Source organism: Melospiza melodia, chromosome 24, assembly GCF_035770615.1.
Source record: "Melospiza melodia melodia isolate bMelMel2 chromosome 24, bMelMel2.pri, whole genome shotgun sequence".
NCBI lineage: Eukaryota > Metazoa > Chordata > Aves > Passeriformes > Passerellidae > Melospiza > Melospiza melodia.
Window position 1 is genome coordinate 8,310,932 of NC_086217.1, and position 25,062 is coordinate 8,335,993.

At 42.4% G+C, this 25,062-nt stretch overlaps 2 protein-coding genes across 2 annotated transcripts; one reads left to right on the plus strand and one right to left on the minus strand.

Moving 5' to 3' along the window:
• Positions 1-53: 53 nt before the first annotated feature.
• Positions 54-470, minus strand: LOC134428994 (PE-PGRS family protein PE_PGRS61-like). Its single transcript, XM_063176095.1, has one exon. The coding sequence runs from the start codon at positions 468-470 to the stop codon at positions 54-56; it is 417 nt and encodes a 138-aa protein (XP_063032165.1).
• A 7,906-nt stretch (positions 471-8,376) lies between these two features.
• PCTP (phosphatidylcholine transfer protein) lies at positions 8,377-17,847 on the plus strand (the record flags this gene model as incomplete). Its single annotated transcript, XM_063176096.1, has 6 exons — positions 8,377-8,580; positions 11,283-11,400; positions 14,896-14,975; positions 15,308-15,479; positions 16,120-16,187; positions 16,714-17,847. Coding segments are annotated over 6 exons (714 nt in total), but the record flags the coding sequence as incomplete, so codon positions are not given.
• Positions 17,848-25,062: the final 7,215 nt, after the last annotated feature.

Genomic DNA, 25,062 nt, shown 5'->3' on the forward strand with positions numbered 1-25,062 from the left:
CCTCCCGCAGCCCCCTATGCCATCCTCCAGCCCCTCTGCCCTCCCGCAGCCCCCTATGCCCTCCCACAGCCCCCTATGCCATCCTCCAGCCCCTCTGCCCTCCCACAGCCCCCTATGCCATCCTCCAGCCCCTCTGCCCTCCCGCAGCCCGCTCTGCCCTCCCGCAGCCCCCTGTGCCATCCTCCAGCCCCCTCTGCCCTCCCGCAGCCCCCTATGCCATCCTCCAGCCCGCTCTGCCCTCCCACAGCCCTCTCTGCCCTCTCACAGCCCCCCGTGCCATCCCGCAGCCCCCTCTGCCATCCTCCAGCCCCCTCCGCCCTCCCGCAGCCCCCTGTGCCCTCCCGCAGCCCCCCGTGCCCTCCCGCAGCCCGTTGTTCTCTCCAGCCCCCCGTGCCCTCCCGCAGCCCGTTGTTCTCCCCAGCCCCCGTGCCCTCCCGCACTCCCAGCCCCGTGCCGGGTGTCGGGGCCATCCCGGCTGCAGCAGCGCGGGTCAGGCTCCGTACCTGTCCTGTCCTGTCCTGAGCTCGCTGGTGCCCGTGCCGGGTCACTTGGAAGCACAGTCCCTGCCAAAATCCAGATGAACCCCTAGCTCAGGAAGTAAAGGAGGAGGAATATAGCTCCGGGTGGCATTCTTAAAGGATAAAGTTTTATGTATAATTTAGAAATATTTTAACTGGCTTTTCTAAGCTTTGATTACTCATTTTTGCAGCACATGAAATACTACAGGGGTTTGGAGAGGGTAGGTGTGGGTGTGTGTTAATTTTTTACCGTGATTTCTGTTACTTCAGACAAAAAGCAGACGAATTATGCTTTTAAGTCTTGTAAACGGACATATTTGAATTTTGTGGTTAAGCTCAACCAAAGTTTATATTTAAAAGGCACTATTTTATCAATGATTGATAAAAGAACAGTGCACCAGATGTATTTAATCAGCCACTCTGTCTCTGAAAGCATGCATGTACTTTTGACTCCCAGGGTGAAATCCTGGCCTCACAGAAATTAATGGCAAAACTTCCACCAACTTCACAGGGGCCAGGATTCCGTCCTGTGTGTTGGACCCAGTGATGGAGACCCTGCCAAGGGTTCATCTCCTCCAGACAAATCAACCAGGTTCTGGAAAAGCTCCACAACTTTCTGCAAGAAACTGTCATTCCCCCCTCCCCGACTTGCTGCTCCTGTCAAACACATCAGCATTTGAGCAGCAATGACAAAGAAACTGGATCTGAGGGGAACTCCATTAGGCAGGATCTCCTGACCATTGTCTGCTCCTTCCCAGTGCAGGCAGCTATGTCTGTAATACCTTTATTAGATTTCACAAGTTCCACCTCAAAAAGAACCAGGTTTCCCACTCCTCCTGTTGGAGACTACCAGCCTTATTATTTTGGTATCTAGGAACCTTGTTTTTAGCTGAGTGGGTTCATAGACAATTATACATGGGCAAGTAAATGTTTGGCTGAAGCAGCTACTCCCTCTTTTGGCAATTAATCCTCTAATGCCCTAAGAGGGAGAAATTAAACTCTCTCAGGCGTGTTTTCAATCATTTTTTTAGATGTTTTACCAGCTTCTTCCACAGAAGTGCAAGTATTTTTTTTTTCCTGGTCTACTAGAAATACTAACATTTCATAATTTTCTTCTGATTGTTCAGGATGTCTGGTTTGTTTTCTCCAGTATCAGTTTCATTTTTCACTTTATATCAGAAATTCTTGCTGTTTGCACATGTGTGCATGACCTAAATTTCACCCCATTCTTGTTACATCAGTTCCTCTCTAGTCCTTCCAGTCTCGTATTTGGTTGTCCTCTGTTGACAGAGAGCCTCCCTCTCAGGCTTACACCATCCACAGCTCCACTAGTACATTCTTATTTTTTCATGCCAACTCCATTACTGAAAGTCTTACATAAAATACTGAAAGTTTTACATAAGATATCTCATGAAACTGATTTTTTAAGGAGCTATTCTAGTACACATAAACAAGCACCGAAGCTGGGCTTAGAATTCATGTTTCTGTTCAAATAAATGCCCTAACAACAGGCAAAAAAAGTCACACACTCTGCTAGACCTCATGCAATTCTTATTTCTTGCTGTGAAGCATAAAAGCTGCAATAGAAAGCGATGGGAATGAGGGAATGGCTGAGAGAGCAGTGTGCTCTCCCCTAGAAGGATGGCTTTGTAGCACTCAGGCACTGAAGGGTTTAAAACAACTTGAGCACCAGCCCTCTGGCCTTTTCATAAAAAGGGATCACTGACAACCTCTGTCTTTTAAGGTCCTGCTGTGTTCTGAGCACGGCTCTCCAAGGATGTAAGGAAAGAAGGACCAGACACAGCCGGGGCAGCACGTTCGGCACCTGGAGAAATTCAGTGCAAACAGCCGAGGAGACTTCAGGGCTGAGCAGCAGCTGCACAGAGGGGTTACAGGTTCACAGTTTTGGACTGCCATGCTTCAGTGATACATAGCTCCCCTTTAGGACCTGCCCTAAATGACAAAATCTCCTCCAGGGGCCCAAACACAGCTGCTTAGAGGGAAGCGCAGCCCCAAAGCTGGGCTGATAAGCAAGAGGCGTGTGTGATTCTGGAGCTCTGAGAGAGCAGTTTGGCTCCTAAATTGAGCAACGCTGTTGCTCTGCTGACTGAAACACACTTGCAATACTTCGTGGCTTCCTTTGAGTTTCTAACAGTCTCCTGGGCCTTAACAGCACAGCAAACAGTGACTCACTGATCTGCCAAAGTACAACCATTGTGAGCTCCCTATTCACTTAGTTTTTCTTACCTTTTCCCTAACCCGCCACTGAATTTTCCTTTTATCTTATCCCTAAGCGCACACAGGGACACAACACATCAGTTTACTGCATTTTGTGAAACTTTCAGAAAGTGCCCTTTCAATGTGTTCAATATATATTATAAATTGTCCTTACCATGCCATGCAGTGTATGAGTTTTGTGATGAGGAATGGAGTCCAAAAACAGCCCAAAGCCAGAGAAGCAAATAATTTCTCATAAAATGCTGTAGCTCCCCTCTCCTGAACACAGTTTACCCCCCAGCTGGCTGATAGCTGTGCAAACCAGCCACTCTGTGGGTAATCAGGCTCGTGAAATGGATGTGCTTATAACGACTGTGAGAAACCTCTTTGGTGGCTGGGAATATGGAAAGGAATTTTCTTTGAACTCCATTAGATCCTACTTGTGCTTTGGTCAACATCAGTTATCCTGCTGTGCATGTGAACTTTGTTATTGCCTTGCTTGACTTTCACTTAATCTTCCTGCAGTGCAGAAGAAGACAGGATATCTGGAACTGAAAACAATTATTCTTATCTCCTACTGCTTTCATAATTACACCGAGTTCCCATTTGAAGAGCTGCATTCCTTGTGTGGACATGTGCTTTTAATTAGCAGAGGGATGCATCACACCACCAGAAGCCAATTCCTCAACCTTGCATAAGTTGGTTACAGAACCTCTGGATCCTTGGCCAGACCTCTGGATCCGTGGCAGCTTTCTGGCCAAGCTGGGGGAAGCGTGGGAGCAAACTCCAGGCACTGTAATTCCACCATAACCAGGATTTTTATTGGAGACTATTGCAGTAGCACGCAGCAGATTCAGCTGAGAGTCAAGTTCAAAATAGGAATTATTTCTTTTCTTGGTTTTCCACCTGCACTGAGTCACCCAAAGAATTTACAGGGCTCTAAGACATGAAGGGAAATGCAGACAAAAAGCTGAAAAAGTGACTAAAAAGTGACTAAAAAGTTAGTGGATAGAGTCAAGAGACACTTTATTTCATTTGTTTCCCTTCTCAGTAGGTAGGGTATAAAGAGCATACACTGTTCCCTCTGCAAATGGTCTGTCTAATGAACATGGAGCATTTCAGCCAGCTTTTATTGACTCTCCAACAAAAGAAAGAAAGTTATGAGTTCTAAAGTTAGCTATACAGGCCGATGGCTGCATTACTTCCTGGCTGATGAGTCTGTGTGTGTCCTACTTCACTACAATCCTTAGGACTACATTTATACACAAGATCTATCTAAAATACTGCACAAAGTTAAAATACACAGCTTTTCTCTTACATAACAGATGACTGCTGTGAAATTTACAGTAAGTCAAGTGTCTGACCTAAAGGGCAGTTAAAAAAAGAAAAAGAAAAGAAAAAAAAGAATAATTGCAGTAAGACCAAATTAAGTTCTTACTGTTCCCACAAAAGAGAGAGCTTCTCATATATGTCATCTGCTTCAGCATCACCTGCTTAGGGAAGTTTAGAAGTATTTCTACATCCATGTAAACAAGTTAAGAAAGTAGAGGGTGTGGTAGTGATAACTATTTACCAAACCAAGTGAAGATCTAAACAGGCTGTCTTATCTTTTGAATGAGTCATTTTAGGTCATGCAGGTAATGGTGAAATCCCTTCCTTCCTACGGTGAATTTTAAAATTACCCCTCTTTGCTCAGGACCAGGTAAATACATTGAACCTCTTTATCTCCAGTTTATTTGCACTGGGAGTGCATTACTTTCCAGAGAAACTGTGGCTACAAGATGGAAATCAAAGGCAAATATGGCCAAATGAAGGAGATGGGTTCTGACACCAGGAGTCCAGCACAATAAACCATCTACCAAAGGTAAAAAATACATCATATCAGAAGGCAGAACAACTGCAGAACGCCAGTTACCCTCTAAATCCTCTTCTATTTGGGTGGAACTGTTGAAACTAGATACTCCATACAGAAACAGTCATAGTTTGGGGTTAAATTCAACTCTATGAAGAAGGCCATTATAAACCAGTATTTAATAGCCCCTTATGACAGCTCAAGCAGTGCATGTTTTGTGCTATTTCTCTGTAAAAATCACCCTAGGTGACCCTCCCTGCCTAAGTACTTAGGAATAAAATATATACATATATAAACATATACAGAACACATAAAATATATAAAGGTTTTGATGTAGCAGACAGACAATATAGTCTGTGTACTCTAAAAATGTTGAAAAACCAGATTTCCCTTTGACTCATACAAGAGAGGAGAATATAGACTGCCTTACACATGCGTGGCTGAGATGGGAGATGCTGTTGTTACTTCTCAGCTTTTTGGATGAAGAATCATCTTCTTGAAACTGTAAAAGTCATGAAACAATTTGTGAGAAAGGCTTTTACATGATGCAGTCAATAAAGAACAGCAGCAGAAGCTTATAATTGCCTTGGCTGTGTATACTAGAAATGCAAATGTACAAATTGTATAAATGGTAGGGCAGGACTACTCAGCAGCTTTGCAAAGTTTTTGGAATTACAGTAGTATATAAATGTCTGCACAGCAATTGAATTCATCAAAATCCCACATCTTTAGTTCCTCTCCAAGAATTTTTCAAAGTGCACCAGTGCCACACAGAGACAGATAGAGGAAAACACAATATAGCTGGGAACATTCTCCCACATATGGATGTCCATATCTAAAACAAACACTGAAAATCACCTGGGGCCTGAAAACATCAATCTATGTTGATTGCTGGTTTCAATTCTGGCCAATATGATTTTCTGATGTAGGAGTTGTCCAGTTTCCTGGTTTTGTTCCATGCCACAGAATTCATTGGATTACCCAGCACTGATTTCAGTAACAGAAAGGTCAGGTGTTAGCAGGGAATTCATACAGATTTATTTCCATTCTAAAAAACAGGTGGAAGATTTAGGTATATTAATGCCACTGATAGCCGAAATTGGCAAGTTGCCTTGAGGTACATTTCCCACTCAGAGCAGCAGCAGCTAAATAGAATAACAAAATCACAGAATGGTTTGGGTTGGAAGGATCCTTAATGATCATCTCATCTCATTCCAACCCTTTGCCATGGGCAGGGACGCCTTCTACTAGACCAGGTGCTAAAAGCCCAGTCCAACCTGTCCTTAAACACCACCAGGGACAAAAGCTAAACCTTCCGATTCCAGAAAGCCTGGCTGAAACCAGGTCTGCTAACTACAACACCACAGGGTAACTAACCTGAAGCCTGAGATCCACCAAGTATGTAGAACAAGTTATGGGCACTTCTGAAAGTCCCCCTCATTGCCCCAGAACAGTAACCCTCTATTTTCCCTTCAGTGGTATTTGGGTCCCTGGTCCATGTGTGGGACTGGACTTTGCTGTGTCCAGGCTGCCTTTGGGTTCATGTTCCCAGCACAGCTGCTGCCCACAGTGCTGGGGCAGAGCAGCACAAAATCAGTCCTGAACTCATCCAGCCCACAGCCACTACCCAGCAGGGAAGATTCTAAAGGACTTGGGCTCAAACTTCAGCTTCTATCCCTAAGCTAAGGGCAATACATGGAAATACAAGGGATAAATAATAACACTTACGTAAACATACATGAAAACAGAAAATAAACTCTCAGAACAGCTTGTGCTTTCTTAGTAATCACCACTCCTTATTTACCAAGAAAAAAAGGTCACATAGTAATGCCTTTTTTGAAAGCTTTTGTCCCTAGAGTGGCCTTGTGAGATAAATCTATTTTTCCATGAAAGTGCTGGGGAAACAGGGAGTGGTCAGGCAGATGAAGCCAACTTACTGATGCCATGTAGACAACCATATAATGCAAAACATTGACCCTAAAATAATAGGCAACATGGAGCTGTGATCACTTCAGTCCTTTTGCACAAACAAGGAGATCAGGTAATCTCACAGGCATGTTAATGATCAGTTCTTGACTCACAACTCCTTTTTCATAGTGGGCCAAAGTCACCTCTGTGCAAACAAGAGCCACAAGCTCTTTCAGTTTCACTGAGCCCTGTTTCAGAGAAAGAATGGGACTTAGAAGTGAGACAGCAATCTGATAAAAGCTTTGCAAAAGTAAAGAAATATTTCTGCAAGAAAAAAGAAAAACTAAATTATTCTCACCTCCAGGCCATTGCCTCAAATTCCATTTTAAAGACCAGCTCCTCAGCTGGGTGGGCAGCACAGCTTCACTCAAGTCAACTTAGCCAAGAAATTACTCATAAGGGATGAGCCATAAGAAATGAATTCCCTTGATATCTGGAGAACCAACTGGGCTCACTGAGAGCATGCCATTTTAAGTAATGTTTAAAGAAAAAAAACAACACAAAACAAAAATAAGCCAAAATATTTATACCTATTATGTAAATATGAATAATATTAATACACATAAGTTTACTACAAAAAATAAAAGAACTGAAATGTTTGACAAGCAGTCTCAGTGGGGAGGTGAGAGCAGGTAAGATATGAACAGATTTTTATTATCATTACTGACATTATTTTATGAAGATGGTACGGGTCAATTTCTGGCATCAAATTTACATACTGCGAGGAAGTTTGTGAGATGCAATCTTGCCTTTACAAAATGCTCTCTGCAAAAGTTTTCTGGACTGTGCAAGGATGAGGGTCAGCCTGTATGTCCAAACCAGTCAGCCAGAAATCCTCATGCTCTGCTTGCAAACCAATTGACTGGAACTGGAAAGACAGCTGACATAAGTGAACTCTTTGTCAAAGACCTCAGCCACTTGGCAGGGAAGCTAGAAACACTGCATTATTCCAGCCTTGCACAGAGGTTACCACCAAAGACATTGCCTGGTGCTGCCAGTCAGTAGGTTTGATGATGTCCCACTGCTCAGAGCTGCTTGTTTTATTCTGAAGACACAGCGTTCAGCAGGAAAATCTCACAGGAATTAGAAGAATAGAGCTGTAATGAAAACAGATTTACAACTCCTAGGAGAAAACCTGCCATAGTCACATTTTGAAGGCATTAATGCTTGGCTGAGTGGGATAGGTGGTGTCACTGCAGAGCCTGAGCAAGATGCAAAATGTGTCCCTGGCAGTGGATTCCTCCTGCCCGGGAGCTCATCCCAGTGCAAGTTTTTTGCCTCTTTCCATCCTGCCTACCCCAGGGCAGCCCAGTTTGCCATGGGCAGAGCCCGCTGCCTTTCCTCCCTGCCAGGCTGGCTGGGCCTCGCTGGGGCGGGCCAGGGCCACGCTCACCTGCCAAGCAGCTGTACAGCAGTTTTGGGTTCTTTGTATCATACTCTCATATGTACAGTCCATAAGGAAAACTGCCTGTCCAAACGTGAAGACATACAAAAATACATGTGCCCACAGTGTTCAGTCTGTGTCCTTGGGGGACACCGCAAAGGGAAGGCCCTGACCAGCGCACCCACGGACCCGTCCCGGTTCTGGCACCACGCTGATGTCTCACACATTCAGAGGCACCACCACGGAGACCGCGCCTAGCCCGGGCGCGCACGGAGCGCACCTGCAGGGCAGGGACGCCCCGAGAACCGGCCGGGAGCCGCGAGCCCGCTCCCCCGGCCCCGCAGGCTCGGCGGGCCCGGCCCCGGGGCGGAGCGGGGCGGGCCGGACGGCGGCAGTGCCCGGCCGGGGCTTGAGCCCGCCCGGCGCCCGCCCGGCCGGGGACGGCGGCGCCGCCGGAGCTGGAGGCAGCGGCGGGGATGGCGGCGCCGCCGGAGGGGCAGGAGGCGCTGTCGCGGGGCTTCTCGGAGGAGCAGTTTGGGGCCGCTTGCCGGGAGCTGGACCAGCCGGCGCCGGCCGCGGCGGGGCCCTGGCAGCTCCTGGTGGAGACCATGGGCGTGCGGATCTACCGGCTGTACCACCAGGTGGGCGGGCTCCGGCTGCCGGCACGGGGCGGCCGGGGGGCGGTGGGTGGCAGGGGTGCCGGGGCGGTGGGTGGCAGGGGTGCCGGGGCGGTGGATGGCAGGGGTGCCGTGCTGACGGGGATGCGGTTCTCGCACGGCCCGGCCCGCAGCTGCGGGTTCCCCGCACAGGCCTGGGCTCGGTTTCTCCAGGCTCGCAGAAAGCCGCTTTCCGGGTAATGCCATTAAGTGCTGATGAGAAAGCTGCCGGGCCGCAGTGACGCCGCGGAAGCGAGCTGGGGAATCCCGGGGGTTCCGTGTGCCCCCCTCTCGAACCCCTCGGACCGGGGTCTGTGCTCAGGGGAGCGTGTCCCCGAACATGCCGAGCCCCGCCCGTGTCGCAGCATCCTCTCTCCAGGAGCCCGCCCCCCTTCCTGCCTCTCTCCACACCACACTGATTTCCCACCCTTTGCCCTCTAAAATCAGGTAGTTCAGAAAGGGTTGGAATGAAATTCTTCCCTTGATGACTAACTTATTTAAAGAACTTCCGTGGTTTAGGAACTGACTTGTGATTGACAGTGTCTTCATTCTGACAGGGATTTACTATTCAATACTGACTTCTAAATCCATATTTAAATATATATATATATAAATATCTTGGTTTTTAACTGAGTGATCATAGTTTCCTCTCAGCTCCTTCTGGACTTCATGCTGTTCTTTGCACGACAATTTTGTATTTGTATTCTGAGAAATTATTTCTGACATGGTAATGTTAGAAAAAACCAGAAAGCATACAGGGCTCTGCTAAAGTCACAATGGGGTGGGGAAAGCCTCTTTTAAAAAACCATCACTTCATAGACCTTGGAATTTTCTTCAGTGATAAATAGTCTATGTTGACAGTGTGGATGTGGTGACTGGCAATGGCCAGAGGAGCTTATCAGTCAGTGCACACAGCTGGGTGAGACTGGGGTGCCTGCCAGGTATCCATGCAAGGATCAGTGAGTTGCTGGGGGTGTTCCTGCTGGAGTGGATGAGGTAGAGGCTCTAGGATTAGAGCTCAACCCAGAGCTGTGAATGCATTGTGCAGTGGATGAAGGCAAAGGAATTTTGGGAAGCTGGGTTTGGCCAGGCTCATGGGAGCAGGGAAGCCCTGGCTCACTGCAGTGGCTGTGCTGCTATTGCATGAATGCAGCTGGTGAGATGGAAAGCAGCTCAGGCTTCTCCTCCTCATCCTTTTGTGCTTTTATGCACAGGGACTGTAGAGCTAAAAGGACTATTTGAAACTAAAAAAACCTATTTACAGGTGTCTGTAATTTTTAATGTGGTGTACGATGCCCCCAGTTTGGGCTGGATGGACAGACTACATAGGATGTGAGGGACCTTTTCAAGTCCAATCTTGGGACTCTTCTAGGAAATAAATCTACTGTTTTGTCTTTCAGTTGCTTCAGATTGCTGAAAGAGAAGATGAAGTCTAGAAGTAGGGTCTTTGTTTAAAGTTGTTACTGGAAAAATTAGCTTTTAGCACGTACTGAACTGCAATTCCCCTGCAGCAACAGTACTCCAGGAAGCTGAAAGCAGCAATTATTCTTCCTGTTGCCTTCTCTTTTTGCCTTGTCTTTCCACCTTCTCTGCAGGCTGCAGAAATAGATCTGGGCCTTCCTGCTCAGTGCTGCATTCCAGCCAAGCTGATTGACTCTCCTGATGACATGCTTCAGAAAAATGGAAACGTTTCACTCTTGTTTTAACCTTCTTACTGTAAATTGCTGGTTTTCTTGTAAGAATAAAAATGTTGATGCCTCTTAGAAAGATGATGAGTGCGTGGGGTTACACAGATGCTGAATAGTTTGGGTTTGAAGCTGGTGATTGGTGCTCCAGAGAAGCCACAGTGAAGATGAGTAGCTTAAGTTTCTTGCTCATATTACTGTTTTCTGGTACTTCAAATCCTCATCTTCTGGAGTTGATTTGTGAAGGTGAGGTAAAGAAGAAAAGAAGGTTGTATAAGCATTCTTTTCCTTTCCTTAGGAATGCTTTGATTTGATTTCTACACTATATATTTGAAATACTCTCATTGTTTTAATTTAGTCCTGAACTGTCATTGCTTTAAAATAGTCCTGAACTTGTACTTACAGTGGTACAAACATTGCTTCATAGGCACAGATGGAATTACCATATGTTGAAAGTGACATTAAACAGGAGATATCCTGCACCCCACCCCTTCAGTGCATACAGCTTTCTGAAAGAAAATAGCTGATAAATATTCAAGGCAGATATGAGTGCACTGTATGTAAGCGTGGACATTGTAAAGCATTCTTGTATCCCAGCCTGATGTGTAAGCAGAACTAACTCGCCACAAGAATTTAATGCTTCTGGTAAACCTCAGTGTGGGCAGGATTCAGTCCACACTGACCACTGGAGCTGAAGAGGGGACTGTGTGAAGAAACATGCTCCCTCTGGAACTCCTGATGAAGTAAAAGGGTACTGGTGTAAGGGAAGGAACAGCCATTGTGCAGGGCAGGTCAGCCTGGCTGCATTTACACTTTCATGTATAGATCAAAAAGTCGAGAGGTTAAAGACTGAATCTTATATTGTTTTCTGAGCACTTGCTTTCACAGCTCTTGAGCATATTTGTAATTTGTGCCCCACCTAACTTCCTTCAGCTGTTCTCCCTGATGCAGAGTACTTCCCTTTCCTGTGTGACTTTTCCTCTCTTCATTCTGTTTCCACAGCAATCAGGACTTTATGAATATAAAATCTTTGGTGGTCTTGCTGACATTCCCCCAAAATTGTGTGCAGATGTCTACATGGACTTGGATTTCAGAAAAAAGTGGGATCAGTATGTTAAAGGTAAGCTCATCTAGGCAGTGTAAAAGCAAATTGGAATCCACATTAATTGTTCCCACTAAAACTTTCTTCAAAGGTATTTCGAAGTTACTGCCTCCAAAGACTTTGGGTCAGACTTAAATATCTTTTGGGATAAGGTTGCACTCTGCAAATGCACAAGTAAACACTGATATGCAATCTCTAATGTCTCAACAGTATTTCCCTTTCCTCTGGAATGAATTCTTTCCATGTTGGTTAAAGCATATGATTGGCATCACTGGTTATGCTGGAGCACTTGTAACTTCTAGTTGTAATACTTAGGTTAAATTTTAGTAGATGTCTTGGGGAGAAATGGGGTGGTACCTTCTGTGCATCTTTGCACAGGGCGGTGGAGCAGTGCGTCGTGGAATTGCAGGTTGGAAGGGACTTCTGGGATCATCTGGTCCAAACTTCCTTGGTGAGAGCACAGTCAAGACAAGGTGGCCCCGCAGCTGAGTCTTAAAATTTGTCCTTGGGGAGATTATTTCAAAGGCTAATGTCTTTATGAAAATTTTTCCTCAGGCTTCCACCAGTTTGATGAATGGTGGAATATCTTTTCCTGAAAGCATGGGTTGTTCTTGGCACCTTTTACAGTCAGGAATGGGTGTATCGAGGGCATATGGCTTTTACAGAGAAAGGAATAACTAATTTAGTTACGTTTATTTAATGTTGTCTTTGAAAAGGGGCATTAAACCTGGATATCCATATGGTGCTAAAACATCCTAAGTCAGCAGTAACAAGGTAAGGGTGCAGCTGATGTAGGTATCTAGTAATCCATTTATTTTAAAGATGGGGAGCATTTTCTTTTTAAGCCTGTGCTTGAAGTCAGAGCAGGCCAGTAAAACTGAAAAGTGGTCTGAGTGTTTTGCTGAGCAAAGAGCAGTGTTAAAAACCAAAGACTTGTTAAATGTTGTGCTTGTAAGGTTTAGGACAGCTCCAGGGTGAATGATTGCTGATAATGCCAATGGCTGCATTGATACAGAGACCCATAAATTAAACTCATGTCAGTCTTGGGCAGATTTAAGGAGTAGTGTCTTCATGAAGAAGTGTTAATTGTCAAAATGCTCAGTAGCTTTCTTGTAGCAAAAGCCATTTTGCCATTAGTGAAGCTGAATCAGAGTGGGACTCAGCATTATTGTATTGGATGTAAAAATACTCTCTTGAGTTACTTCAGTAGTCTTTAAGTGCATTTAGGAGAAATGAATGCTTCTTAAATAAACACTTTTTTTTTAATTCCTTCATAGAGAAAAGAAAGGAAGCTGCTGGGGGAAGCTACACCCTTAAACTAAAAACTAGATAATGTTGCAGAGCTGACATTTGTATCCTTGCTGACCATGGTTTGTTCATCTCTTAATTTCTACTTGTGCTGGTGCTTTAAGTCCAGCATTTCATAGAAATTAACTCTTAGAGGGCTTTAATATAACATAATGCTTTCCTTCCTACTTAAAAATTGACACAAGCCCACCTGTTTTTTGGGATGATACATATGATGAAAGTGCTAGCCAATGTTTTAAACGTAACCCCAGTTCAGCCTGGGTGTTTTCTTTCACATTTGGGAAGAAACCCCAAAAACTTCCACTGAGAGCCTTCTTGCTCTTGGTGTTACTCTTTTTATTCCTTGATGCTCTTACAGCCATGCAAGTGGCAGTCCAAAGGAGAAATCTCTGCTGAACATTGAAATAAAAACCTGATCAGAGCAGAAGTAGCTGCCTTTTTAGCTGAAAAGGCAACTGCTTCTGCATGCTTCTGAATATCCACAACATGTGGACACCCTGAGGCCTGGTTTGTGCTGCAGCTGCCAGCTCAGCAGGGAAGTTGTGACTGAGGTACCACGTGCTTCTGTGGCGTGATGCAAAATGGTTGGGCCTGAGCAATACTGAAACTGGCTACTCCTGATTGCAGCACCTTCCTGACTGAGATCAGACTTCCCAACAATTTCACAGTGATAACTGACTGCTGAAGCAGTAAGTGCTGCTGTCCCTATTATGGATGGAACAGACTTGTGATCTCTTGTGGTGGTGCTAAATGAAATCAGATTATTATTTAAATGCACTATATTCTGGTTTGAAGTGAATGCAGGTGGGATGTGGTTTATGTATTGTGGTTTTTGTCCTGTGTTTGCAAAAATACACAGGTAAATGAGGTAGCTAATAAGAGTTGTATTGGTGTCTTTAAAACACTGTCATGGTGCTTTTGTAAAAGGAAGGAAATCTCTGTGGTTAGGAGTGAAAGCTAAGTGAATAATCCAATGCTCCAGTGACCTCTGGTGGAAAACATAAATGTTGTGGGTTATTACAACACCAGGTGCATCCAGTGCTGCTGCAGCTGGAGAAGAGGAGAAGCTGTTTCTGTGGGTGACAGCTGGTCTGCAGGGCATGCCAACAGAATCCTGGTTTGGAATATATTATATAGGGAAAGAATCTCCCATCTGGGGCACTCTTCTTGCCTTGTCAGTGAGATTATTGCTTTATTCTGGCCTCACTTCCAAAAAACCTGGCTCTGGAGGATATAGAGCACCTCAGGCACAAGTCTGCTGTAAAGGAAGAAGAGGCCACTGTGGCTGTGAAGGTGGAGCAGCTTTCTGGATCCCACTGTCCTTTACTGCAGACCCTGGGCCAGCCCTGGCTCAGCCCCAGGGCTCATCAGGTTCCACTGCTGCCTCAGGGAAGGAAGCTGTGCTGTAGACAGGTTTTCAAACTCGATTGTGTGGTTTGATTAGAACTAATTTTTCTCCTTCAGACTACTCTCCAACTGAGTCACTGCCATGTTTTAGGCACTATTCTTAGGTTACCTTTTTTTTTCATATTCTGCTGCCTTTTGATTTGAGTTTCCAGGCAGACTGAAGGTGGTGTAATGAAGGCTCATAAACTGCTCAAGATTCTAGTTTGCTGTTGCATGTATGTACTGCTGTGAAATTCCTGACAGCTTTTCCAAAATTCATTAATCCCCATGTAAGATGTCTTCAGGTGTTAGAAAGCTGCACTCATCCTAGTTCCATGCTAATTCAGTATAATGTACAAGGGTGATGACATGCCTGTGAAAAAGCACATTGTACTCTTAGACTGTGACTTAAACTTGTGCAGAACATGCACAGGTGAGGAAAAAGCTTTGAGATGGAAAAGCTTTGAATGAGCAAACTGTTGGAAAAGGAATTTGACTCTGTTGCCCTCAGAATTGTTCTCATTTTATGCTTTGGGGTTTCTGGATTTTTTGGGGGGGGGTTTCTTTTTTTCCACCAATTAATCCAATAGCCAAAGAAAAACAGGCCACCTATTTTTGTGTATTTGATTCCTGAACAATCCTGGTACAGAACTTCTTAATGTCTCTTATTGCTAAAATTCTACATACATATCAATTTTGACATCAGGGTTGCATGTAAAATGTGTACATGTCAGAAATCTGAGCAGTTCTTGATGCCATCTATATTTCTGTTGCAGTAGAAATTAAAAATATCTAACAGTCTTCTTCTTTCAACCGTAGAACTGTATGAGGAAACATATGATGGTGAAAAAGTAATCTACTGGGAAGTGAAGTACCCTTTTCCTCTCTCAAACAGAGATGTATCCTTTCAAGTTTTTGTTCCCCTTGCAGTTTCTGCCACTTGGTCATCCAGGAATCCCAGCAATGAACTGATTCCATCACTCTGCTGCACTGATCTAAGATCTTGCAGTCCGTGTGTTAGATGAATGTATGTGGCATGAGGAGGAGCGTGGGTGCCTCTTCCCACACAGAGCTGGAGCTCCCATAGCTGAATTACTGCTCTGCAGGATTGAATCCTGCAGGGACACAAGAAAGAGCTTGAAGGAGGGGCTGTTTGTGATGGAGCTCACTTGTCAGCTCCTCATCCCTCCAGTGACATTGTTTTGACGTGGCTCCTCAACTTGCAGTGCAGTATGTCTATATCCGGGAGAGCCGGGAGATGGATGTGCAGGGGAGGAAGATCTGGGTTGTGTTGGCAAAAAGTGTGGCTGTTCCTCAGTGCCCTGAGAAGCCTGGCATTATCAGAGTTAAGAGCTATAAACAAAGCCTGGTAATTGAAAGTGATGGCAAGGCTGGAAGTAAAGGTAAGACGTCAAGAAAATGTGTGGCAAGTCGTGTAGGCAGGGAGTGTGTATATTAGCAAAACACACAAAGAGGGGGACTGGAAATTTTAAGCCAAGGTTTACTTTAAAATGGATGAAACCTTTGGAAATGTCCAGTGCAGTGCACTGGTGTGAAGAATCCTTTTATGTAGCAGTTGGGCTGGGTGGTTAAGAATAGTCCACTGACCACTTCCTTCTGCCCTCCCATGCCAGACCCAGTCTGCGCTGCTTTTCCTGCCAGACAGTTCAGCTGGGGAGACTGCTGCAATTTCCTTAACTCAGCAATGATTCAAGTATTGTGTTTGACAGATGTATAGATTAAAGGGTTTGCCTAGAGCTTGACTTATGTCTGAGATTAGTCTTTTAAAGACAGTCTTCTTTTATAAGACATGGTTTACAGTAATTCAAATGCCTTTTGTGGCTCTGTCAGCTTCCCAGAGGTTAACAGGGAATGCCTGTATTTACTTCACATTTCACTTCAGGACAAGTTGAATTTTTTGTGCAGAATTGAGAGTAGAACTGTTGTAGTTGGTGCTTCAGGATGCACTGACAGCTTCTGCCACAGTGTGTTAGAGCTGAGGCTCAGGTCACTGGTATCTGGTAACTTCTCTCTCCTCTCTAGTCTATATGTACTATTTTGATAATCCTGGTGGCATGATTCCAACCTGGCTGGTCAACTGGGCTGCCAAGGTAAGGAAAGGATGCAGATAATGATCTTTGGCTAATCTGTTTCAAGCAATGAATTCACTGCAGTCATACCCATCCTCTAGGTTTTGGGCAGAATTATTTTTTTCTGGAACAGATACATCAGTGTTCCTAGCTTTTACACAGTCCCATGTTTTCTGTCTCACTATTGTATGCTTTCATGACAATGGTCTTAATTAATTTACTTATTTTAATTCCTGTCAAATTCCTTTGGTTTTTCAACCAGGCAGGTAAATTTCTGCAGCAAACCCCAAATAATCTGTGTTTCAGAGAATATATGAATAGCCTCAAGACAAGCAAACTTCAGTAATGCAGTTTATTCCCAAAATATTCAAAGAATGGCTTAATGCTATGTACCAGATCTTAGACTTCATCTTAGAAAATTGGGTATTAGATCTTAGAACTATATCTGTTTGATGTCCTTGATCTATATAAAGGGAATGCTCATTTTGCTTATAGTTTTTATTGGTTTCATTATGCAAGAATAACTTTTCTGTCTTTCTCTTTACAGAGTGGTGTGCCTGCTTTCTTGAAGGATATACAAAAAGCTTGCCTTAATTATTCTAAGACACATGGGTGTTGAAATTGATTTGAATAATTTAATTCCTAGATCTCTGCTCTTACAGGAGCAGATGTTATATATTACACTGGATAAAATCTACCTCTAATATTGGAAAGAATTCTATTTTAGTTTGAGTTATGCCTTGAGTTTTATTAGATTTTTTTTCGACTGAAGAGCTGGCCACTGGCAAAGTAGCACCAATATCAGCTGCAGCTTTTGAAAATACTCAAGTTTTACCTTGTTCCCCATGCTTTGCTTATGCTGGTTGTCAGGTATCAACTAGAGGAGTTCTGTGCTGGATATGTTACATCCTTGCACAAGAAACAATCTTACCAGAAAAATGTCTGAACTTGGACTTATCTGCATGTGTTATGCCTGGATCTGCTTTTGCTACCCAAGTTTGTCATTCTTAAACTCTCTGCCTGATATAAACCTAAAAAATGCTGAGGAATGAGGTAAATTACTAGAAACGTGCAATAGGAAGTCTGTGATGCTAAGCTCCCTTAAATCCAGCTGTAAAAAGATCAAGCCTGAAGCCTTGCATTCACAGCTCCGTACTTCTGCATGAAATGTAAAAACTTTTATTTGTGTCCAGCTAGAAGAAAAAGGAGGTGACTTCTTGCATGTCTGATTTAAGGGGAACAAGTTTTATCTCCAGAGTCAGTAGCCTTATCTATAAAGCAGCTTGGACACCAACTTGAAACTGGAGGTAATTTTAAACTGGGTGCTTGCCACTGAATGTGGATGAGCTTGATGTGGAACTTGGGCTTGCTTGCATTTTTAAATTTAATGCTGATATAAAGAATGGATGGGGACACACTAAAAGCTTAACTGAGCAGGAAATTAAATTTCCAGCACCTTTTTTGGGGGTGGGGTGGGTGGAGGAGGGACAGGGAGTGCATAAAGGAATGAGAGGACGCCATTCTCAGGGATTTAAAATATTCAGCATTTTTCCTAAATCGAATCCTGTTTCTGAATCAGTCTGGTAATGGAGTAGCTTTGTGTTGTAAAAAATAAACAATTGAAATGATGCATTTACACCTTGTGTGACTATTTCCAATAAATCATTATTTTGTCCATGTAGTGTTCTTGTTCTGTCTCCATGGTTTAAGAGTTCCGTGCTGGGCAGGTCACACATGACAGGCTGATACCATGAGCTGCCTTACTGTTAAAAGGATTTTGAAAGAATAAGTTGGATTAGAACTAAGCAGGATTCTTGTGTTCTGCCAGCAATTCAGGCATTTTTCAATGTGTTTGACTTGGAGACTGTCACTGGATTGGATATTACAGTGTTACACAACATGATATAACAAAATTATAAAAGGAGGATGAATCTTCCTGGAGCAATGATGCAGACTAATTAATTTGCAGTTTTTTTCCTGAACAAAACTGACCTCTGTGCCACAACAGTCCAAAACTTCCCTGTAATTGTAAACCTACCTTAAAATTTGAGTTGCAATGTTTATAAGCAACATGTACCTAGTGAGCTGAGTATGTGCACAGAGATGAATCATGTATAAAATAGATCATTTTTTCATTCTTTTTCTCCAGACAATCTAATTTTGTTTAGTCTTTTAAGGAAGTGAAAGCAGGAGGAAGACTGAAAGCATTTTATAATCATGAATTCACTTTGTCTTAGACTGGGTATCCCTGTGTGTGCAGTGTGCTGAGACACTGAGGCTGAGAGCTCAGGGGGCTGAATGGCTCCATTGTCAATCCTGCCGAAAATTGGATTTCCTGCAGGCCCTGCACTGAGCATGCAGAATACACAGCCTTTGCTCACATACCCACGCTGAAACCATGGCACAGGCAGCTTCTTGTGCCAGACACAACTTTCTAAATTAAAACACGTTTGATTAAACAGCAGATACTAAACCCAGCTTTTCCACTGTTTACAAGCGACTAAGCAATGATGTGAAGTGAAAGCAACATCAGATCTTGTCTTCAGTTCCCTGTGGGCTTTTAAAGTAACATAAATATGCAGTGACACTTCAGTTTAAGTCTGGGTTACCACACCCATCTTGTATTACTCGGGAAGAAAAGTTCCAGCCTGTGTGATGAGGCTTCGTATCTGCATGGGAGATTGTGACTAAAAAGAGTTGGTATTTTCAGTCTTTGGATGTAAAGACATTCTTAAATCATTTTAGAGCATTATTAATGACTGATTAAATATTGATCTTCCATAAATTATACATGTGTCATGTGAGCCTTCCTGGGTAGCTTGAGCAGGAATTTACCTGCAGGGAAAGTCACCATGCATTTTGAATTCTGGTGCACAGGGTTATGAAACATGAAACCCCCTTCCCATGCTGTTTGTTCATGTAGCACCTTGAAGCTGGTTTTGTTTCATCAGCTTGCCTAAAACTGGAGTGCAAAGTTAGTTCTTTTAGTGATCTGTTGTAAGGAAATGATTGTTTGAATAAAAAAGGAATGAACATTTCTGTTAGGTGCCTCTCATCTTCTCTATCCCACCCCAGTTAACAGATTGGGAGGTATCACACTACAGATTACCAGGGACTAATGAAGTTTCTCAGCAGCCAAATAGAACTAGAAAAATTCTGTAGTTTCAGTCAACAAAGGCATCTGCTCCAAAGTGCAATATCAGAGTTTGCATAAATCATAATAAGCTTTGGATCTATTCTCATACAGAACTTCTGTTGTAAATTTAGCAGCTCTTACTGAAACATGTTTTGGTATGTTCTCCACAGAAAGAAGTGGTGGTTTTTTTGGAATGACTGGTTCCCCACCCCCTGTTTTCATAAGGAATGATGCTGTAACAAAATGAATATAAATCATTCTTCCACAACGTGTTCCAGCCATTCAACTCCATTCTTTCCATGCAATCTCTCTGTAAAATGAATGTATTTGAGTTGGAAGGTAAAGTAAGGCAAAGATTCTCAGTAACCCAAAGTCAACACAGAGAATGATGTTAGATTCACAGTCACTGGAGCTGCCTCTTAGAAGATGATGTGCAAAGGGAAACACAAATTGTTTTTGCTCAGGAAACAAACAACTGGTTGATGCTTCACTTCTCAAGCAGGTCATCATCTGTTTTATGATTTAGTGGAACAAAAAATGTGAGAAGACAGGGGGATAGAGTGCTGATGCTAGTCCATTCTAGTAGATGATCTATCTTCCCAGCAGCAATTTTGCTTCCCATTATGTCAGTTTTCTATGTACAAAGAACATTTTCAAAAGGGATCTAATGATACTTAAATGTCACTCAGCTGAGAGCGATTTCTCCCTGAGCACAGATTTGCCTTCCTCTTATCTAGATGATAATTCATAACCAAATTTACTGTCTCACTGTAGTTCTCTGATCAAACTACTACACTTTCAAACAAAAACCTTTGTTCTCACTCCTCTCAGTTTAAATATGCTGAAAACTTCCATAGAAGTTAGTTTCCAAAATAGAAAAGAAGGCTTGTGGCAGGAGCAGAGTTGTTATAAATCCAGATGGACTGCATGAAAGATAAATGCATTTTGAGGAGCAATAAAAAGAAAAAATCTCCACAGCAAAATTGGTTTTGCTGGGTTTTTTCATACCACTCTTGTTTGCAATTGCACACTTTGGAGTCCTGATCAATAAGGTAAATAAAACTGGTGTTAAAGCATCCCACTCATTCTTCTCTGTAACTCCAAGGAACATATTAATTAGGATTACATTTGCACACATAAAGAGAATGTTATCTTTCTGTTAGCTCAGTATTCTCTGTTCTTTGAGAACTTGACCATAAACAATTGTTCTCATTTGGAATGTGAATGATAAATGTATCCTTAAATCCTGCAGTGAGACAGGAACATTTTAAATGGGAACTCTCCACTGGAAACCTTCATTTCCAAAGTAAGGACTGCATCCTGTGAATAAGTGTTTCAGTGGAAACTGCCTTAATAATCATGTCAGAAGGCCTTAAACACACATATTCATTTTAGCTGTGAAAATTTTCCTGCGTCCCAGCTGTGAAGCAGCTTAAGCTGAAAGCTGTTCCTGCATTGTAAGCACAAGTACCTGTAATATTAAGGTTTAAGTGAGTTTGCCTTTATCTGTACTCTCTGTATTTCCTGCAAATTCCAATATTTTTCTAAGGCCTGTTTCAGCTCTGGAGGCAAAAGAGATTATGTGATGGACTGTAAGAATCAGGTTTTGCTCCAAGCTTAATTGTCCTATCATTCTTCGTGTATGGAAGAAACCCATGAGAATTAATCATGTTCTTCCTAGGATGACAAGCTTGGGATTGAAGCAGTTCTTCTACCACACGTTAGGCCAAGGGTTCCTCTGTTCTGTGACCAGAGGCCTGCTGTGAAGTTACAAGGCTCATTGCATTGCTGCATATTTTGGAAATTTTAAGTCTTTCCCTGTTTAGATCACTCGGAGCCATGGGGAGTTTGACTTTTATTATTCCTGGTGCATATACATGTCTTCCAAAGCATGATAGAAATTGTGTGTAATTGCCTGGAAATGGATATTTCACATTCAGCTGCAACTTGGAGTTATGTTTTAAGAGTGGATTTTAAATATTATTTTTATTGAGACCAGGCTACTGCTGTGCATTTTGAAGTAAATGTGTTTTCTCAGCACGGAAGCCATAGAATCCATTTGTGCATTTGAGTGGATCTCACAAGAGGCCAAAATTGCCTGGCCAACCATTAACCCTGTGAAAGGCTCATGATGCTGTTCAACTATTCAAATGAAAACAAACAGTAGGAACATGCCTTCAGCAGGAAATTACTGTGGCACTAGAAGAGCCCATTGTCCCAGAGTGTGAGGTGAGTATGTATAAGAGTACATGGCCTTCCACTGATTTTTTTTCTTGTAACATGGGAATAAACTGACCCTTGATAACATTTAAGGTGTGGTTTTAAGAACCATGAAGTTGAGAGCATTACCACTGAATAATGAGCTTGATAAATTCACTACGATGACAATCAGGCATTTAGAAAAACAACTTTTAAATCCATTTGGAACAAGTTAGAGGATAAGGATAAAGAAGTAATCTGAGGATCTTTTAAGGTCTTTCAGCAAAGACAGGCCTAGAAGTACCTGCCAGGTCACCAAATGCAATTTTAGGCATCACATAATGTAAACCTTTCCCTTGCATAAAGTATGTTTCACAATTTTGTGCTTAAGCCATCCTCTTTTTCAGACTTGTAATTCTGTATGCTCAATATCTTTGCTAGTAAGTTTGTTGTGAAAATATGACTTGTGTAGAGAACTTGTATTTTGCTCCTTTTTTAGTAATGTTTGTTTAGTGGCCAGTGGATATCAGAATGTTTTATGCCAAAATAAAAAAGGTTTTTTCTCAGTGATGATAATCAGCAATGAAACAAATTGCTTTGAGAGACTGAAATCTCTGGTTTTGGAGATACTCAGAGCTGAAGTGGACAAGGCCCCTGGAAATTTATCTGACCTTGAAATAAGAGCCAGCCTCACATTTGTTGCTGCTCTGGTCATCATTTGACTGGATGATGAGATGATCCCGTATGTCCCTTCCAAGCTGAATTATTACGAGATTTTCAATATTGAAAAGCTAGGAGATTACAGTGTGAATCCTTCTGAGAAGGCAGCATTATTTTCTTTCCAAATGCTGTTATTTAACAGACTGACTTCCAATGAGATACAATGAGACACACAAGTGTAGGAAAAACCTACAATCAAAATCTGTATAAAAACAGGTACATAGATATTTTTGGCAAGATACTTTTTGGAAGCTGCTTTGTTGTTTTAGTTTCTTATTGTAACTAAAATTACTGGTATGAAGTCGGTGAGAAATCTGAGAAATTTAAGCTAAATTAAATTAAGGCAGACTTTCTGAATTTTTGTTAGTGAAACAATATCATAATAAGCATTACATTACATTCCATAAGCAATAACATTATTGAGTGAGAGCATGGTGACTAAGTTTGGAAAAGGACAGCAAGAGCAGACAAACTGAGGCTGAGCTGCTCACTCCCAGAAATGTTACTGGTGCCATTTGTTATTGCTCATTTCCTGTTGCATCCAGCAGCTGCAGATCATATCTGAAATGTTGAAAGCTGGGAAAGGGCCAACTGGGCAAGGCTGAGGTGTAATCAAAGAGAAGATAAAATGCAGATTTAGAATATCTAAGAATTCCATGATGATCCTGTAGCTGTACCTAACTATCAAGGCAGTATTTTTAAAGACAGCATGCTAAGCCAAATAGCACTCTCAACATTTTAGCCTTATACGTTGTGGACTCTCTTTTTGTCAGATGAGAATCTATATTCAATCACATTTAATTAAAATTAAATTCATACTAAAGGATATTTACTGTTAGTAAGTAGACTCTTCTTCTCCAGATCTGGTGCTTGTTACCAGCCCAATTCAAAATTTAGCAACAGAAGAAGAACAAATCTTTGTGTGATGATCCCATCGTGGACTTTCTTCTCCCCAGCCCAATGATGGATATTTCCAATCGACATTTACTGCTGAATGCAATGTCCTTTACTGTCACATGTCTTCCCCTTTCCCTTCCCCTTTCAATACTGTGTCAACATTTGGGATGAGCCCAAATCCCAGTGTGTGATCCGACCTTGTGACATCGCAGCCCCCTGAGCTGCCAACCTGGCCCTGCTTCCTGCTCCAGAGAGGGAGCACAAACAGCCCTCTCAAGGATCATCTGCTGCCCAGATATTATCTTTATCTCTGTTGCTGCTTGTCCATTTTAATGTGTTATAAAAATCTTGCACGGATTCACAAACAGCCCTCTCAAGGATCATCTGCTGCCCAGACATTATCTTTATCTCTGTTGCTGCTTGTCCATTTTAATGTGCTATAAAAATCTTGCATGGATTCACGGTTGCCTTCCCACAATGTGTGTTTGGATCTGTGGATCTGTACTTATTGGGGAATAGGAATTATGTCTTTTGGGATTTGTAACTGTTGACATTAAGAAAAATGAGGGGGAAGGATAAAAATCACACTGAAAACACAGTAGTAAATATGAAATGATGTTGGTCAGTGTTAAGCAGGGCAAGAGCATTCTGAAAACAAACTATGTTTTTTGTTTAAAATTATGTAATTAAATATATCCAGTATATTTGATAATAAAATATTCAATTTAAACAACAGGGCAGTTTTTTGGGGCATTAGTCTCTTTTTTCATTTAGCAGAGACATGTTTTGAAATATGCAAATTGCATGTTTTCATTTTCTGGGCCAAATAATGAAGGAACACAAATGTTGGCCAGAGTCCCCAGAAACGAGACTATTTTCTAATTTGTAAAGCTGCAAAACCATGTTAGTTTAGCACAGTGGCACTACTGGAAACATCAAGTTCTTAGGGCATTTTAGATAAGATAGCTTTGACTTCTGCTGTTTCCTGTTTTCTCCTCATATTTTGAAAGGAAAAAAAAAAAAAATTTGCATTGCTCCACCCTTGCCTTGCAGAGAGGCTCTAACTCAAATATTATTTTGTTTGGGAGTAAGTTTGTTTACAGCTGCAAATAAGGAGAAAAAACAAAAAAGGTTCCTTTTAAACTGCTCAGAATGGCAGTTTCAGCAAAACACCTTCAGTGCTTTCCCAGCAGAGATCAAAGGAATGAAATCCCAGAGGGCTTGGACACTGGGGTCTATTTTTGGCAGTGAAACATCCACACAGTTCCTCTGCTGTACTGGGGACATCAGAGGAAACTGCAAATGCTGTAAAGCTTATTCTGATGTCACAGGCTTTTGGGTGGGTTAAAAGGACAAATACTGAGCCTTTCACTTTGGATTCCTCTTTGTTAGCTGCTGCTTATCAAGCAAAATGGTGTTTTTGTCTACCTCACCTTCATTGTCCCACAAACAAGCAATTACGTTTTTCAAGTATTGGGGAAATCTGTAATACAGTAAACTACATGAATAAATAAGTTTTAATTTTTCACTTGGTTTTAAAACATACATTAAAAATAGTCATTTGATTTGTTTCAAATGCAAATACAAAATATTTAAGCTTTTCCCACCTCATTTTCTTCCCACTTTTCAATTATTAATTACTAAAAATAAAGTGGAGCTAGAGAAAGATGCTAAGAAAGGTATAGCAGTGAGGAAAATAAATCTTCTGATTTGGGCAGAAAATGGGCACAATGCTCCAACTGTCATTGAAAAATGAGGGAAAAACTATTTTTACTTTTGTGAAATAATTTAACGTTTTTCAGCTCATTTTCCACTGCTGCAGAACAGTTAGTCCTCTGGATAAAACAGAGGCAAAGTATTAAACTAGCAGAAGGAAATAAGCCTTTCCTCCTCTCCCAGCTGTGTGGCACGGGCAGAACATGAGACTCATCCCTCTCACACTGC

Bases quoted from the DNA above. Each gene is read 5' to 3' on its own strand.
- LOC134428994 (XM_063176095.1), bottom strand. From the start codon at position 470: ATGGCCCCGACACCCGGCACGGGGCTGGGAGTGCGGGAGGGCACGGGG.